Raw genomic sequence first — 19,278 nt, 5'->3', positions numbered from 1 at the left:
TTTATTTACCATTAGTATGAGACCTGAAGACATGAACTCTCAACACTTTGTGGTGGTACCTACATATTGGTCATTCAAGTCTATCATAAAAGAGGGTGTAAATAGTCCTACAGAAAAAGAAGGCCAAGATGTAAGAGACAACTTGGTCGAGGCACTTTAATTAGTGCATAGCAGAAAGCTGTAAGGCTATGTTATGCCAAGGGAAACGGATAAGTGTTTGTGATGATGACGCCGGGCACAGATGGAGATTTTTATAAGGAACAACAATGCCGCAGCACAAAATGGGTCCTAGGCTGTGCGGGGGCTAGAAAATTCTTTAGCAAGAAGTAAAATGTGAGAAAAGTGTAAACACAACCACTATTGATCAGGACATAAGCTAAAATGTTCCGACTGGGTAAGGAATGATCTAAAGCCAGATCTTTCAAAGGTTTTATGGACTGATGAGATCCTCAATGATATCTGCCCACCCCAGAGTGTCTCCTCCATCTTGCTGGCGCCAAAATCAAAGTAAAGCTGTATGCACATTACTGATCCAGCCATGCGCCCGTTCATCAGTCCATCCACTCTGAACTCAAAGGTCCACAAAACCTTTGAAAGATAGGTCTCTATCACCCAGTCTAAACATGTCAGCTTATGTGTCTTGATCAATAGTGGTTGTGTTAGTTTACACTTTGATCATATTGGAAATCTCAGTCTCGCAGCACTGAACACCTTGTACATCTGGACACTTCATGTCGGTCACAGCTCCTGAAAATGACTGGTAGATAATGGATTCCTGATGTCGTTACTTAGCGTCTTTTCCTGACAACTCACTTCTTATAACCCTGTTGGCTCTTGCTATCAAAACGTCTGATGGTTCTGATGACCCGTCCCAGTTTCTTTTCTCTCTCTCTGACCAGCTCTCAACAATTTGTGACTTTTCGGATGTTTTTCCCTTCCCATTTTGTGTGAGGGAAACTAGCTGCCTAATAATTCTGCGCACTTGATTTGGAGAGTGGACCACACTTCCTTTCATTACAAACATCGGCATCACCGGGAACACTTCAATCCAACAGCCTTTCAGCTCACGTGCGTAATAAAAGTGCATGCAGTGTATAGTCTTGCCTCCACTCCTGTCTGAACTCCACTGGGCCATCGCTCTTGTGCAGTGGCTGCCCTTGTCTCCATTGTCTCCAGCCGCTGCTTTCCTAGCCACACTGAACAGCCTGCACCGCCTTTCTCTGTTTGTGTCTGGATTTGGTTTGTGGAGCTTGGCTAAATATCTTTCTTTGACAGCCTCCTCTGCTCCGATAAGCTTGCCGTATTTGGGAATTTTCTTTCCTTTTTGTTCCCGAGAGAGGACAAAGGTTGAAAAGCTTTACAGATTACGGACTGCCTGTGCTGCAGCCAGGAAGGTAACTAATGAGGCTTCGGGGTTGACGACTGAATTCCCAAGTGGGCAAAAAACAGATGTCAGGTGTATGCTAATTTGGCGTACATTAGTTTATTGCAGCTAAACGTCTTACTAAAAAGGCTTGATAAGAAGAACATGGAGGTTGGCACTTTTCTGTTTGAACGTCTTAGTCTGACTGCAAGTAACACTGGTCCGGACAATAGATTTAGATTTTTTTTATTGGGAAAAGATACTATGAATGCCATGTTGCTCCTGTGTCTTGTAAAGCCATAGTGGTTGTAGAGTAACATACATTAATACCACGCCGGGGGCATATGATTCTGAACTCATGTAAATGTGCAGTTCCCAAGCCCAAATCACTTCAGAAGATTTAATGCCTCTATTGTTTTAAATGTCACCCACATATGTTTTTCCTTATCTTTTTTGTCTTTGTTTACATTTATTTGATATAAGTACATGCCAAAATCTCCCAGATTAATTTGCACCCTGTATATCCAGAGGAAACAACAGCATAAAGAATCCATAGTTATTGATGTAAATGAATACCCACTTCATAACCCACGTTTGTGTTAAAACTGAAGGTTGAAACAACATTAAACTTCTCTAATCCATTTTTTGGTTCCAAACCACAAGTAAAGCATCACCCAGAGCTCCAAGCAAGGATTGTTGGAATAAATTCTCCGTAGTTATCCTTGGCCACGAGTAAGCTTGTGAAGCCTATAATATATTAAAAGATTTGTGAACATTGCCGCAAGAAGGTATACAATATTAATATTGAATGAAGCTGCACTTAAGAGGGAACGCTTGTGCTAAAAAGCTATAGGTAAAACACTATTACTGTGTGAGTTGTTACTGGCCACAAGCTCACCAAACCGTGATAGCTCCACCAGGCCTGTATCCGTTGTGCTCGAGGCTCTCAAAGCGGCTCAGGAAGTGGATTCCTTATTACTACCTGTGTGCAATAATGCAGTGAGTGCTCTCCAGATAACGCCGAGAGTCATCACTGCTGTATAAAAAAAACTTTGCTTTTCTAGTAGTTTTGTTTTGGGGGTTTTTGGAGAAAATTCTTGTAAAGACTTAAATCCAGGGGCCAGATGCACATTCGTCCTGCATTTTCTCACAATCTTTAACATCTTTAATTGTACCACTCCGTCACTTCTACACATCGACCCATATCACATAATGCTGCCCAGACATCTCACTGTGTAAGTATAAAACATTGCTTCTGTTTGACCCCAGGGGTGATCTATAAGCTATTATTACCGTTTGCATTTTCCGGGAAGAGATGCTGAGGTGCTGGATTAAATATCAAGTGGCCACAGAGTGAGATAAGGAGTTGAAATAGGAGGAAAGAAAATACTTTTGCTGCTGCTGTAACAGAGGTGACCTTTCCTCACTGCCACCCATTGTCCTTGCGCCTCTAGATGGTGTTAACAATAGATCCTCAGGGAAAATAGCTTCTGCCAGACAAATGCAGCTCGTACTGTCCATAACAAATAATGAAAACGCCCACAACGTGGCACATATGGTGTATGTTACAAACCTATTGAATATTAAAACAATTAGTAACCACAAATCATTACACACGATTTTGTAGTTTGATATTAGAATTGTGCATAAGTGGGCAATACCAGCAACAACTAATAAATGCATTAACAATTATTTTGCAAACCATCAGAATTGATAAAGTGTGCAAAAAATGTGCACTGCAGGTTAATGTCTCAGAGGTATATTGGTCAAAAAGAGACATTAATGACAAAAGTGCAGGAATATAATCCTTTTTCAAAGAATATGCAGCAAGTATTTTTCATCATATTTCATTTTTTAATTTTTTTAATTTTGGTTTATTTCTTGTCAGGGGCGTAGCACCAAATTCTGGGCCCTACGTACAAACTATCTTTTTGGACCCCCCTCATATTTCTTGTTCTTTAACCACATCACAGTGGTTTGACAGTGCAGTTGATTTATTTTCTATTATAACTTTATTATATACAGCAACCTTAAAATCTAGATTAGTCCTGGATACTTAGTTCATTGTTTTGTTTTTGTTTGTTGTGTACTCGAAGTTTGACTTGAAATTTCATCTGGATTGGCTTCAGTTACAGAAATTGAATTACCTTCAATCCCGGTAGTGATATAGATATTTAAATTGGTGGTGGAATATTCTGCATGCATAATGATTATTAGCAGACCACATTAAACAGGACGACTGCACCAGGGAAATGGGATATTTGTGCAGGGAATACCAAATGTGTGACTTTAAAGTAGGCATTAAAATGCTATTTTGCAGAAATATTATACTATATGTTGTCTCATGAACAAAAAAGCTCAAGGGCTTCAGCCTCATTTAGTCTTGCACCATATTTGAAGCCGGCTGAACCATTTGGCACATTTTTAAATTCATCCATCATTATTGTTTGTGCAAAATTCTGTCTAGCAACCATTGTATTTCAGCCCGGTTGTGTTCAATTCTTATAGTATCAATTATGAGGAAACTTAGAAAGTACAATACACTTTTTAGGGGGGCAGGGTGGGGCCCTGCTATGGGCCCTGGGTACACAGTATCCTTTACCCCCCCAGTCCGACGCCCCTGTTTCTTGTCATCAATAATCATTTCAATACTGTAACTTTGCAAAGATGATACATTGCCAACTACTAATTAGAATATGTTGTTTTGATAACCAGCTGGATATGTTTCTGTAGAAGCCTGACCTCCCCCGTTTTAAATGCACCTGTGCTTCAACCTCGTTTCTATTCAATGTCCTGCTCTCATTGGCAGCAGCTCCGCTCAGTCTGGCCCTCACAGGCTGTTGAAGAGACACTGAAGCATATGAAGCATGCTCAAGAGGAAATGCACGCTATGATATTTCTGTCACACAGAAGGCTCTTATGGAAGAGCAATTTGATCCACCTGAGCTCTGATCAGAGGTCATGAATAAGCAACCAGGTTAGTGCCTCCAGTGCGGTGAACTACAAGCTCTCTGTCAGTGCGCTGTACACTGTACCATAAAGAAGTGTCTTAGGTAACAGCTCTTACATGACTCTGGATTGGCAGTTTAGTGCAACCATGCAAGAAGAAAAACACTATCACGGGCACACACGGAACAGCAGGCTCCTTACCGCTCACAATAACAACCAAGTTATGATGTTCATTACACAAAAACCTTTCTGGAGATGTTTTTTAAGTAATTAGGCCTCAACGCTCTGATTCACAGATCACATGAAGCACTGATCAACCAAGAAGTCCGCTCTACTCCATAACACAAAAACACCATCTCCACTGGTTTCTCACTGCCGTGTTTATTTTGTTGTAACATGACACCTTTCAATAAGTCTTGTTTGTCTGTATCGGTTGAACAGAGTTGAATGGATCATGTTTTTTTAATCGAAATCGTTTTCTTTAAGTGATTAAAAGTTGTGAAACATGCATTTATCTACAAGACGTAGTACAGGTTAGAATTATGCACATGCAGTAAAAAGAACTATAAACCCTGCACATGTTTTCAGAGCAGTTACTGGGAATTGCACCTAAAGGACCTTGAGATCAATTATCTTAAATTCTCTGCTATTTGTTTCTCAGTGAGGCTTTGTAAAATAACCGACCCTTGAACACTCAGTAAAGCACCACAAATAAAACAAACTTAGACCAACATCAATATTTTATCTGCTTTTATTATCAGATTACTGCCCGGGGACGTAAACACTGACGCACGCTTGTCAGACGCAGAGTACAGTGACTTTTATGTGAACCTGCAACCCAACAAGAAAAGGCTATAAAAAAAAATCTTCCTTGAATTTCATGCCAAAGAAGAAAGCCATTATGAGGCAGATGGTTTTGTGTTGTGCTAGTCGCATTATTTGCTTCCTGAGGAATGTGGGAGATTTTCGGCATACATTGTAGCTGCTGGGGCTTGATAATGCTCTCTTTCCCCTGACAGTAATTCCCTCCACCTCAGCGCTTTGCTTCACACACTGCAACTAACAGTGCCGGGTGCCCCCTGCTGGCCGACAGGTGTACTTTCTGCGGATGATGCCTAAAACAGGAAAGAACCAGCAAGGTCAGTCTTGCTTTATAACTTCAGAGGGGCCTTTGATGGTGCAGAAAAACAACTGCTTGGCTATTTTAGGCAAGATAATTGTGGCCTTCTGAGAAATGGGTCAAAAGCTGGGATCAAATGCAATTCAAAGGGTGGCCTCTATTGTGTTCTGCAGTCTTAATGACAATGCAGCCAGTAACAAAAACGAGATTATAATGGGTGTGTGAGTGTGTGTGTTTTTTAAAACAATTATGTTTATTTTAACATTAGGAAACAGAATAATATTGAATGCAATCTAAACAGGGTATGTGTAGTGTGCAAATGTCTAACAGGTTTTGATTCTCAGCTAATAGAACTGCATGTATTGACATAACATCATCTATTCATAATTGTATCAAAGAGTCTTTTTCAGTGAAACAAAACCTGTATTACAGGGATTAATGAGCCATTTTTGGTGGCCCTTGGCCTTCTTGCTGAATCAGCACACTTCACTTAAGATGGTCCTTTTCTACACAATCATAACAAGTTACATTTTATTGTGAGACAAAGCTGACATTAAAGTTTTAGGCATTAATAAAGGTGTGGGGCACAATTAAACCTCTGCTAAACACACGTAGTTGAAGGTTTCACGCTACTGACCGGCCTTTCACCCCATGTACACTTCAATATGCGGCCCTCCGAAAAAGTTTAGACACCCCTGGCCTAAAGTCACCCTTATATAAACCGTATGCACTTAGGGCCCTATGCCTTATGTGCATATGGTTTACATTATTAATATGAATGATTGGCTGAGCTTTGGTAAATAAATTATCACAGTTTTACACCAGCGAAGAGGCAAATGTAATTTAGAAAGTTTGGAGTTTTTATTTAGACATGTATAAGACACTAGAGATGTAGAGGGGGAATTTCATATTCCAAGGACAGAACAGGGACCCGCTTAGGGCCCTTATGTCAAGGTCAAGGCCCATTTAAGTCACATCCTGTGCCTATTTCTAATACAGAATTAAATAAATGAACACAACAACAAAAAATAACGACAGGATTAAAGCAACCTCTTGTTTGTTTTGGAGGAATGGATACAGTTTGAATTTGCATCAAAATGCTGATGTTTTGACTCTGTTTCTGGTCTCCACATGAAAAAAACCAAGGTGAAATATGTTTTCACTACATTATTCATTCATGAACTATTGTCTGTCCCTGCCCTCCAGCTGACATTGACAGAAAGACAGAAAGTTCTAAACAGTATCTATGTGTGCTTTATTTAATCAATTGTTTGTTCATTGTAGTCATTCTTGAGAGTTGTTTTTTAGTGGCTAAATTATCCTCAGAAGATACAAATCAGAAGTGATGACTACGTAGTGACTATGATCCGGAACAGGAAAATGACAGTGTGTTTTGCGTTTTTAATGACCAAAGATTTTCCCACCAGCACAGGACAAATCATGTTAGAGTTGATGTTACTGTAAGCTGACCTCTGGTGAACCTCATTTATGATGAGCCCAAACCACAGTGTATAGACACATCAAAGGTAAATAAGTGCTGGTCTCTACATGTCTCCAGCGCGGAGGCTGAGTCACTTCCTCCTGCTATCAGCTGCTGCTCCTTATCACACAGGGAAAATCCCACTTCTCTGTCTATGTTTTTGAACGGACGTCTGTGCACATGATCTTCCAGTATTTTGAGTAAGTTGCAATGCCAACTTTGAACTTGCCTTGTGCCTCGGCGTACAGTAATGTTGTGTTTTTTGTGTCTGATTTAAAAATAACTTTGCAAACCCCTGAAGGCGTTGCTCTCTGCGCAGTTAAAAGGCAATAACAATATTTGGTCGAGTCAAATTTCCCATCAGGCCTTGTGGCGGAGACTTGGAGGGCACGCCTAAAGAGACCACTGCTGCAGGGTGTTGGTAATTAGCTTTTAACAGTGCTGGTGAGGGATGGCAGTCCATAAAGTCAACACGGAGCTGAGCCAGCCCACGTCTCATGCCCTCCAGCTCCGCGCCTGCTTCTTCTCACCCATGTTACATAATCCAAAAAAAAAGAAAAAATCTCTCGTACGATTGACAAATGTATTATTGAGTCCGATGACATGTCTCTGGAGTGCACTTGTGGGTTTGGATTTTGACGTCAAAGACCAACCACAGCGTGACCGTGCTCTTTCTGGATTCAGACCGCCTCTTGGTTTCATGTTTATCAACTTAAGGTCAGATTCGATTGTACAATATTTTGCTATATCAGTTAAAGTACAACATAAAAAAAAAACAGCAGCATCATAAAGCACACACTGAAGGGCATTGCAATATACAGAGGATGCATAGTCCCTTTAGTCATATCCTGTCAGGCCCGGCTTCCAAAATGTGCCAAACCTGTAGAGTACCTTACATTAGGATATCCGGCAATATCTCTCTGTGTCTGGGCAGGTTTCCCAACAATCCAAAACAGACACAGTATAGGGTTATCCTTCACCTTCAGCTATAGGTGCATGTTAAAGTGCATATGACAGGTATCAGTTCCATAATTATCATTTTATTTCAGTGAAGCAGCAATTTTAAGGAAGAAATGTTGGGCAGAAAAGTCATTTTTATTTGAATTTTTCAGCTGCTGACAGAAAGTGACAGATAAAGGTACATAGCAGTTAGACTCACTGATATCCCAGTGACTTAACATGGTTGGCACGCAACAGTTTAAAATTGATTACCTTCTTCTATGTCACTTCCTGTCGGTGTCCAATAGATACAGACGGCATCGCGCCATAGGAGGGGACGTGGCCTCGCCGAGGGGGAAAATACAATCTTTTGGGAAACACCATTCTTCACTCTTTTTTAGCTATTTTCTAGCGAGATATAATGCTATTTATCACATACAAATAAAGTAAAGTCTAAATCGGGTCCATATGGATGTTTTTTCTCAGCAGATTGTTCAGTAGAAGCGAAAAAACAACAGTTGTAGCTAGCGTTAGCATTAGTATCATGTTAGCATCTCTTTTTCCCTTATTGATGTAATTATGGGGTGTTGAACCACTTTACTCCTTTCAATATCTGTATTTAGTATAAAACTACATTCATAATTCGGCCTTTGTTAAAGTATTTTTTCAATAATTAGAGAAAGTTTAGATTTTTTTCCAATTTGTTTTCCCCCTTAACTTTTTTCAAACATGACCATATATGGGCAGAGATGCGGAGGTGAAACTATAAACATCACAAAAATGGCCAAACTAAAGAAAGCTGGGTAGAATCTTAAGCAAAATTTTAAATATAATTGTGTTAACTATGTTCAAGCAAAAAATATTGTGTGTTATATATGTCAAATACACTTTAAACCCCTCCACAGGATCGGTGTATTCAGCCTGCTGCCAAACAAAGATTATCACACAAAAAGTACAGATGAACTTGGCCTATGATGTGACAAATGTATTCTCACTGTTCAGCTTCTTATGTTTTTAACTTTTACACTTTGCTCTAAAAATGCCAAAGAAAAGGAAATATGTGGTTGTTTGAAAAATGGTTGCAATGACAGAGACACTACTCATTAATAACTTTGCAAACTGAAAGGACACTAAATGTAAATAAAATGGTTGGATCTTATTGTGATGTTTAAATTAATTCAACATTTTACCAACAGTCTCTGCGTCTGTGTCACTTAGGCATCATTACAGCAGCAAGCAAGCATCCCCCCCAAGAATACCCCAACACATTAAATTCACGAATTACAGCGTGTATTTCATGATGTCTCTTGTGCCAAGCTGTTTACGGTTTGTTATTCTGTGGCACATATTTTACTGTCGAACACATTTAGCCTGATTTCTTTCCAGATGTGAGTAACAGTCTCGCTCTAACAGTCAAGCAGAAGTAGCGAATCCGTCTCCCATTCAGATGACTGCCCTTTGCATTATGGGACATTTATCATGCCGGCTTATGACTAATAGACATTGCTCCATATGGGTGACAGTAACATTTGTAGGGCCAAAGATTCTGAATAGTTTGGTTTGTGTGTTTGTTTTGTCTGTATGCCAACGGCCTCGCCCACATGTTTGCATATCTGTCGACAAATTAAAATGTTATGAGGGAGTTATTGCTCAAACACATCTATTTTGGTCGCATTGTTTATGGTCAAACTGAATAATGTAAAACAGATGCAAAACACCAAGTGTAAGAGCGTTAACTCTATGACGGGGCGCCCAGGCCTTAAAGCAACACCGCGTAACATTTCACCCAAAGAATAGAAGGAAATGCGAGTATTTATTTTATTACAGATTTTTTTTATCATGGAAAGATGAACAAACAAGCCTGTGTGTTTGCTGTGAGCGGCTCAGCTCCTCAGAACTGACCATAACTTTACTTGTTTTGGCAACAGTAGAATCCAGAATGTTACACAGTGTGCCTTTAAGTAACAGTTATGTACAATGAATCCAATCAATTGATTATAACTGAGATTATGAATAAGAGGCAGAACAAGAACAAATTAAAGGCCTCATTAATAATAATAATAATAATAATAATAATGCATCGTTTTTATATAGCGCTTTTCTGGACACTCAAAGACGCTTTACATTGCATTATTCATTCACTCCATACCCGGTGGTGGTAAGCTACTATTGTAGCCACAGCTGCCCTGGGGTAGACTGACGGAAGCGAGGCAACCAGTCTGCGCCATCGGCCCCTCCGACCATCACCAACCATTCACTCACACACTACATTTGCTAGGCTTCCTGGTGTTACTAAACGGTCTCCCATCCAAGTATCAACCAGTCCCTTCCCTGCTTAGCTTCCAAGGTCTGACGGGATTGGGCATCGCAAAGGCGGTATGACCATGATCAAGACACGTGTCATCATTTCAAGGGTTTATAATAGTCATCTGAATTTGGTTGTTTTTAATTGTTTTATACACTCCGTTAGAACTGAAAAAAAGTTCTTATAACAGGCAAAAGCCCCCAATTTAAAAATGAATGCATGAACTCGTGTAAATAACCAAACCAGACCAAAAAAATAATTAAAACGGGTCTATCATTGGATTAAACTTCAAATTTTGTTAAAATTGTTGTAAATCAGGGAACTTTGCTGGAGTAACTCAGGTCTAAATCTGGAGTAAACCAGTGTCAAAACAGGACTCCACTGGACGAAAGTAGCACAGACGGCACAAAAAAATAGAAAAAGACTAAAAGAATGGCAGGCTTATCACAAAAGTAGATCATGCATAAAACTGTAATATCAGGGCTACAATCCATGATCAAAACAGTCAAAGACAGAAAAGACCAGAAGAGTTTCATCCACCACCGGTCAGTCCACGGACCGAGGATTGCTAACCACATGGGTCCAAAAGTCCCCTTCATGACTGCAGGGCATGAGTAAAGTACCTGCCTGCTGTCATTTAATCCACATCTAACTCAGTTACAATCCCTTACTATCCAGTCTCTGTGTCCCACCACAAAGTCAACAAACCAGTCACTGTAAAACTACGCAGCTGAGGAAGCAGGTTTGGCTCGAGAACCACATCAACTGTGGCAGACACAGGAAGTGATTTTTGCATTTATAAGTGGCTGCTCTCAGCATACCATGAGACCAAAACAGTTTTTCTTTAACGAGACACTTTAAATCTAAACAGGCCATGTCACAATGCGCAGCAGCAGCAGCACAACGTTGCAAAAGTGGATCCGAGGTTGCCAAACAAACAAAGAAATGTAGGCCAAGAAAACAAGGCCAGGAGTTTAGTGGGAAGTCTTGAGGAAAACTTTTTTATCGCAAACCCTGCATCACTGTACAGCAGTATTTCTTCTTCACGCACGCCTGAGGGAAAACAAAAAGGTTAAAGATGACAGCTTTTAGATATGTTTATGGGGTAATAATCCATGAAGATCAGCGAAACTTGGGCAGTGGTTGTTGCCTAACTTTGATCTTATCCAACCGTGTGGTTTCTACACAGGCATTTACCTCACAGCACTACCATGGAAATGTGCCAACAGGGCGGAGGAAAATAATAGAGAAACACTACAACTACTGCTACTACTACTACTACTATTATTACTACTACTGCATGAGTCACTAAGTAAAAACATGCCAGTATCTTTGCTGGATCAAATAAAAGCATGGTGAGCCGCTTGTGTGCTGACTCATTTGATTATACTTCAAAGGCCAAGTCCAAAAAAGGACAGTTAGACTTGGTTATGCTGTGTCAGCAAATGATGTTGATTAAAGTTTTATCAACTGAAACATCAAGTATGTCTCTTCTAGGGGAGCGGCGAGTTACAGTGCTTAAGAGACCAAAAAATAGATTTTATTTTAATTTGGACACAAAGAATTGAAATTATGATAGAAACCATTAGTGAAAAAGTAGAGCAAAATCAAACATCCACAAATACAGTATGCACACAACATAAACAATAGAGGGAGGGGCAGAGATCAGAGTCCATGGAGAGAGAGCTGGAGTGGACCAGTTTATTAGCAAAGTGAGGATTGTCAAGAAAGCACATATGATTCTGGGAGGAATGCCACTTTAGTGCCAGACGTCTTTCTGGGAGTGAGGCACTGAGGGCAAATGAAATGTGGCATTTGTTAAAATGCATGGAGTCGTATTCATTAAGGCGCTGACGCCATATAAAATCAGAGGCAGATGTTTTCAAAGGGTGCCTCGGGATCCTCAGAGCAGCCAAAAATAAACATACATAACATTAGGATTGTGTCTGAATAAGCGTAAAAGGGCAGGGAAAGGAAAAGGAGCTTGTGTGAGTGCTTGAAGATGGAAAGAGTGGTGTCAAATATTGTCTGTCAATCTAAAAATATGGCCATATTATAGAGGTGGGCTGGAGCTTCTCTGGAGGCTGCTGCTAAAGTTGGTTGCTTGGTAAAAGACATGAATAACGCTGTTTAAGATCAATTATACTATAACCTAAAAAATAGTTGGAATGAGACATAGTATCAACGTCTCAGTGTCTGCTACAAAGTTAGAGGAGTTAGTGATATGTCAACATCATTTTCACACGGGCTGTAAAACAACTTTTGTGGTCAGGCTGTACATAATCCAATAATGACATCATCTCAAATTAGTCAACAATTGCAATCAGTGACGCTTTAGTCCCATACAGTGAAGAATCAGACCACATAGGGAAGCCACACAAATTTAAGGAAGTACACCATTTTCAACAACACCGCAGACCATTACTTCACAACAGGCTTTATTAGGACATTAATCTAGTGCGTATAAACGTCATTTGAGCTCCGTGGAAAAACACTCAAGAGTGATAAATTATTCTGCAACTGACAAGAATACATTTTATGTCAAATTAAGCTTTGAATCACTTCCTTTATCTGTTGTTTTAATTTTGTAAGTGGTCGCTGTAAATAGTGCATTATAGTGACAAAATGTACAATGACTAACAATCCAAATGTCAATCCACGAATGCACAAAACAAAAGATAAGAGATAAAACAAAACAAAAGAGATAAATCACTGTTATTGATTTCCTCTGCACAAATGTCAACAGATCTAAACTCAATTTAACATACTGTATGTACATATTAAGCATTAACTGTCGTAACAAATGCAGAAATTCAGTTAACAGTTGTGATAACATTTATTCAGATCTCAACTCCAGATTAAACATGGCTGTATCACAAGGTGAGTCTGGCATAAAAACCAATGCAGGTTGATTGGACATTCCTGGAAGGGACTATAGAAAGAAAACAACTGAGAACTGACACCTTTCGTCAATAAGATTTTGGTTTCTAGTTGTATATGCAAGAAAGAAGCCAAAGCTAGGTTTTAATGAAGTTGATTGCTGCTGAATGTATTTCTGTTCAAAAGCTATAAACCCGTGTTTGAGCATGTTTGAGATTGAAATAGAAAGATCAGCAGTGTGCTCATTGAAAAGTCCCCGTTGTGCAGCTTCATGTCAGAGTGACTCAGGGTGTGTTGGCTTCAGCGTCACAGCCCACAGAGAGGCTGGAGCTCGCCTCAAAACATCAACACACGCAGCCACTTCCACCGTGTTAGGGCTCTGGATTGCCAAATCAGGCAGCTGAAGCCTGACATTTTTTACTAATACATTCTGCATTTCTATTATTTTCTGTTTGCTCCACAATTTTGGTAAAATATCTACAAGTACAGCTATTGAGATTCAATGTATGTCTTAAAATAAAGATTTAGATCTCAGAGAACAGTGTAAACATCACTGAAAATTATGAATATTTGAGAGCAGACTAAAATATGGAGGGGTGCAGGTTTGATACAGGTGTTATACATAATAAAACCACACGGAGACAACATGTTCAGAAGATAATGTGCTGTCTAAATATTTGCAGTCTTTGAGATCTGAGAATTTAGATTCGTTTGCAAATAATTGTTACCTGCAATTAGGCTGATGAACAACTGCAAGTAAGCAGTAATGAAGTCGTAGACATAACAGACATATCATAAGACACACTTAGACCATTAATGGCCACTATCTATCAAAGGAATTTGATTTAATTGGTGAAATTAATATAAATCCTACTAATTTCACAAGAAGCAGAATGTTTCGTCATGTTTTTTGTGTCCAACCATTTCCAAATAAATGTTGACTAAGGTTCTGCAGAAGCAGCAATACTCTGCCATGTTTGGTCAAAACACCTTGTGTTCAAATGTGTACAGCTTCCTGTCCAATGAAATTTATGCTAAATCAGTTGTGACGCTCACTACCTGGTTTAGCATTATGTGGATACTTTGGAAATTCCCTCACTTCTTGAAGTGTTTGAGATGCAGTGGGAGGACTGAGGTTTGTGGGAGGAGGGTGTAAAGTGACTAAGATGTTGTGTAGCATAAATACAAGGACCACAACCCCATTCACAAGCAGAGCATCAAGTCAAGACAACTGTTAAACTCAGAAGACATTGATATTGAACATTCAGCGGTGAACCTTACCTCTCACCATGAGGTGCTCTGCTTTAGTTGTGTGTGTAGTTTTGGGAGCGTGTCTGCAGAATGGATGGACAATTCCTCTCAAGTCTGTCTTTGTGAAGTTCCCTGGAGACATCGTCAAAAACATGACGGATATGGAGCTGGCAGAGGTAAGTAGGACATAGGATATGGGGAGTTAGTCAAAAGTAGTTTGCATAGATAGACGATACTTCAAGTGTCAACAGGCAAAGCTGCATTAGAATGGCAGAAAATAGATTTAATTTGCCCCAAATTAAATCTACATTAACGCCCGTTAACTAAATTCCTCAGAATTACCTGAACCGGTTTGGCTACATGGAGTCATTGCAGCGCAGTGGTTTCCAGTCGATAGTGTCTACAGCAAAAGCTCTGAAGAGGATGCAGAGGCAGATGGGTTTGGAAGAGACAGGAGAGCTGGATAAAGCCACAATGGACAGCATGAAGAGACCCCGTTGTGGAGTTCCTGATGTTGCCAACTACAAGACCTTCGACGGAGACCTGAAATGGGACCATCACGACATCACTTACAGGTCAGCAATATAGCATGCACATAATTTGACAGCTTTCAATATTTGAAAATCATTATCCACTGCATCTTGAACAACAACAGTATTATTCAGGCATGAGGTAAATGATTTTGTTAACCCGTAGAATCCTGAACTATTCCCCGGATATGGCGAGCCCTCTGATCGATGATGCGTTTGCTCGAGCCTTTAAGGTGTGGAGTGCTGTGACCCCTTTGACCTTCACTCGGCTCTTTGATGGGACAGCAGATATTATGATCTCATTTGGGAAAAAAGGTATGTATTGGTGATGAGACTATTTTGTTTTTCATTACTCTTGGGGATAATTGTAACTGTGAGGCTATTTTTGCACAGACCATGGAGACCCATATCCCTTTGATGGAAAGGACGGCCTGCTGGCTCATGCTTATCCTCCAGGTGAAGGCGTGCAAGGAGATGCACACTTTGATGATGATGAGCTCTGGACTCTGGGCAAAGGAACAGGCAAGAGAACAAAACATACACAAATAGGTGTATCCATCTATGTTATCTAAAATAACCGTATTTACAAATTTTTCCATTCTAGTGGTGAAGACAAGTTATGGAAATGCCAATGGTGCCTTGTGCCATTTTCCCTTCGTATTTGAAGGAAAACCATACAGTACTTGTACCACTGACGGTCGCACAGATAATCTGCCCTGGTGTGGCACCACAGCTGACTACGACAAGGACAAAAAATATGGTTTCTGTCCCAGTGAATGTAAGTGTTTGTCGATCAGAGGTCTTATGGATGATACGTAAGCCATTTTCAAACAATCTGAACTTTCTTTTTCCTGACAGTGTTGTATACAACTGGAGGGAATTCAGATGGGAAAGAGTGTGTCTTTCCATTTGTCTTTTTGGGAGAAGAGTACAACAGTTGTACCACAGAGGGGCGCAGTGATGGCTACCGCTGGTGTGCAACCACTGACAACTTTGACAAGGACAAGAAATACGGGTTCTGTCCCAATCGCGGTGAGTGCCAGAAACCACAACATGTACACACAGTTGGGGGCTGTCACAGTTGCTAAATTGCTTTATGTTGATGTCTTTGTTTTGGCAGACACTGCTGTAATCGGCGGAAATGCTGAGGGAGAGCCATGCCACTTCCCGTTTGTATTTTTGGGAAAAGAATATGACTCCTGCACAAGTGAAGGCCGTTCTGATGGTAAACTGTGGTGCGCTACCACAAACAGCTATGACCAAGACCAGAAGTGGGGCTTCTGTCCAGATCAGGGTACAGTTTAAAAACACATGTCATACCTTGTTTAGAAGTCATTTGTCCTTCACTTTTAGGATGAAATATTGATTGTGGGATTTTTCTTTTTTGCAGGTTACAGTTTGTTCCTAGTGGCAGCCCATGAGTTTGGGCACGCTCTAGGTCTGGATCACTCCAACATCAGGGAGGCACTCATGTACCCCATGTACAGCTACGTGGAGGACCTTTCACTGCACGAAGATGATATCGAAGGCATACAGTACCTCTATGGTATACTCAAGAACACCTATATCAAAATACAATTAATTAAACACTGTAATGTAAACTTAATTGTGTTGTTTCCTGACCAGGCGGTAGAACAGGCCCAGAGCCCACTACTCCTCAGCCGACACCCACCACCACAGACTACCCAGATACAGATGGGACTGACGAGACGGAGGGCACAGAGGAGCCCACAGAGCCCACCACTACCGCTTCCACCGTGGATCCTACGCTGGACGCCTGCAAGCTCACCAAGTTCAACACCATCACTGTGATCGAGGGAGACTTGCATTTCTTTAACGATGGGTGAGAAAACTTATTCCAACTTCTTCTTACGTTAAACACAGCATTGCAGATTTGTGATACGTGTGTTTTTTATTTATTTACAGACATTATTGGAAAATGTCCAGTAAACAAGGAAAGCTCATGGGACCGTTTCGTATCTCTGAAAGATGGTCGAAACTGCCAGCTGTTATTGACTCGGCCTTTGAAGACATTACAACCAAGAAAGTTTACTTTTTCTCAGGTACAATGATTAAAAGGAAAACAAATCTGGTATACCTCAAGGCTCGCTACATAATGGATCTAAAGATATAAACCCTTTTGCGTGTAGGTCAGCAGTTCTGGGTGTACACTGGAAAGGAAGGTCATGGCCCACGGAGCCTGGAGAAACTCGGCCTTCCCAACAGCATCCAAAAGGTTGAAGGTGCACTGCAGAGGGGCAAAGGGAAAGTTCTGCTGTTCAGTGGAGAAAACTTCTGGAGGTAAGGAGTTGTTATAATGTTGTAAAATATCCCAATGGCAATTAAAATGTGTTGCTGCATGAAATGTTATTTTGCTGTGTGCTCCAGGCTTGACGTTAAGGCCCAGAAGATCGACAAAGGCTACCCACGTTACACTGATTCAGTTTTTGGTGGTGTTCCCAATGACGCACATGATGTTTTCTTGTACAAAGGTAAATTGCTTCTCTTTGGCCAATCATGAATATCATGTAATGTACATGTCCACGGAAAACAAATTCATTTTTTTCCCTCTTAGGTCACTTCTACTTCTGCCGCCAGACCTTCTACTGGCGCATGAACTCCCGTAGACAGGTGGACCGTGTAGGCTACGTGAAGTATGACCTGCTCCAGTGCCCAGATCCTTCAAGACAATATTGGGGGGCTTAACAGACCAATTGTCTACACTGTGTAGCTCTCTGCAATAAGTAGGAGACTGTGAGAATGTACGGCCGTTAATGTAAAGCACTTCTATGTGTGTGTTTGTGTTTACTCTTAGATGTGAACAGACAAAGTGTTTAAAACTAGAACTGAAACTGAGAAGAAACACGTTTTCAGGTGAACAAATTCCTGTTCCCACTATCTGATCATCTGTGAAGCCAATGGATATGGCTGCATTAAAGTACAATTCCAAACCCTTATTTATATAAAGTAAATGCTGGTCTAACTGGACTTACTTGTCTGACAGGTTCAGACTAAACAGTATTGAAAGATTTATAATATTTATAACAGGAAATTATTAATATTATTGAGTTCTGCAGCTTGTGTTTTGTATGTATATTTCTGGCAGATGCCTGTTATTTGCACTGGATGGCAATGTGTGTGTCTCCTTTCAATGTATTTATGAAACATTTTTTTCTATGAAATGAAACATTTCACTGCAATAAAAGTTTTATAATGAGTACAGTTGTCCAGCACTCCTTTTATAAAACACAAGATTACCAAGATTTACACTACCTTTTCCTCCCCTTGTCCCTCCCCCTCTCCCTCTCAGACTCTCTCACATGTGAGTGGGACAGTTGAATGTAAACTGACAGATCGAGCCGCTCTGCATCCTGAGCTTTTGTTCAAATAGCCTACGACTATTTAACTTTATGATCAGACCAGGCTGTTGCCAAAAGCCATGGAGGGTGTTACAGAGACTTATCTAGATGGACAGGCAGAGGCTGAATCCATAATCATTCACAGCATCATGTCAAGAAATAAAAGGCTGTGGGAACAGTAAGGAGTCTATAAGAGCACGCTACACATCATGCACTTTCAGTCAGTTTTCACCATGTAACAATCTTTTTCACGAACATAAGGCTACGGCAGAAACAGCTGAATTAACACAGCCATTGATCCAACAGTGTGAAATACTGCATCGTTATGAACGCAATAATCCCAAGCATTCAACTGAATTATACTGAATTATATATTAATAATAATATTAATATTAGCAAGAAAAAGCAGACCAACCAATTCTCGGCCACAACAGATATCAGAGTTTGAGGAGCCGCTGCACATGTCACAGCCTCAAAGCACAAATAATGCCAACTTGTTTAACTAAACTCCCTCTAATTCAGGAGCACAATAAGCTCTAAATAGCCTATTCATATTTTATTCAGAATATTCTCATACTTAGGCTATAATGCAAGGCAAAAATGTAAAAGAACAGTGACAAGTTCAGTGTGTTCAATTAATGAACATCAACATTGATGAATAAAAACCCTATAACGTTAATAATTACTTTTTTTTATGCTTTTTTTTTTATGCTCCCTTTCTGGTCAGCTTATTGTAAATGACAGCAAACCCTCTAATCACACCAACGCATATTTTTGTGCTTTTGGAGTTTTATTTTTTGCAACACATTTTTTATGCCAATTGAGTGACATTTTCTCAGGGGGTGTATCTTTTGGTGATCTAAAATAAGTTGATGTCATTTGGACTTTTATCCCATTGTAAACACCCATTTGAAAAACTCCCGTTGTGGGTGCTTTGACACAAAAACATGCTTGAAGGTTTAGAAAGCTATAAAAAGATGAAGGATTGACATTTTTATAAACTTTCTTTATTTTTTAAGGTCTGACACTCCTCTATACATACATATAAAAAATAATATTACTTTTAAATTTGTTTGACCCTTTCATTGCCAAAGTTCAGACC

General features: G+C 40.1%; 1 protein-coding gene across 1 annotated transcript; it reads left to right on the top strand.

Annotated features, from left to right (window-relative positions):
* The first annotated feature begins 14,135 nt into the window (after positions 1-14,135).
* Positions 14,136-18,013, top strand: mmp9 (matrix metallopeptidase 9). The gene is made up of 13 exons (XM_079559089.1): positions 14,136-14,463; positions 14,624-14,862; positions 14,984-15,132; positions 15,211-15,339; positions 15,422-15,595; positions 15,676-15,849; positions 15,938-16,111; positions 16,208-16,363; positions 16,444-16,660; positions 16,744-16,880; positions 16,968-17,118; positions 17,206-17,309; positions 17,393-18,013. The coding sequence occupies exons 1-13, from the start codon at positions 14,326-14,328 to the stop codon at positions 17,521-17,523; spliced, it is 2,073 nt and encodes a 690-aa protein (XP_079415215.1). The 5' UTR covers positions 14,136-14,325; the 3' UTR covers positions 17,524-18,013.
* The last annotated feature ends 1,265 nt before the right edge of the window (positions 18,014-19,278 follow it).

This window comes from Gobius niger (assembly GCF_951799975.1).
Source record: "Gobius niger genome assembly, chromosome: 6".
Classification (NCBI taxonomy): Eukaryota; Metazoa; Chordata; class Actinopteri; order Gobiiformes; family Gobiidae; genus Gobius; species Gobius niger.
Note: the sequence above shows the minus strand (reverse complement) of the source record. Positions and strands in the feature narration are given on the sequence as shown.

Coding starts and splice junctions, on each gene's coding strand:
- mmp9 (XM_079559089.1), top strand. CDS start 14,326: ATGAGGTGCTCTGCTTTAGTTGTGTGTGTAGTTTTGGGAGCGTGTCTG. Junction 15,340..15,421: donor GACTCTGGGCAAAGGAACAG/GCAAGAGAACAA, acceptor TTTCCATTCTAG/TGGTGAAGACAAGTTATGGA. Junction 17,119..17,205: donor AGTGGAGAAAACTTCTGGAG/GTAAGGAGTTGT, acceptor TGTGTGCTCCAG/GCTTGACGTTAAGGCCCAGA.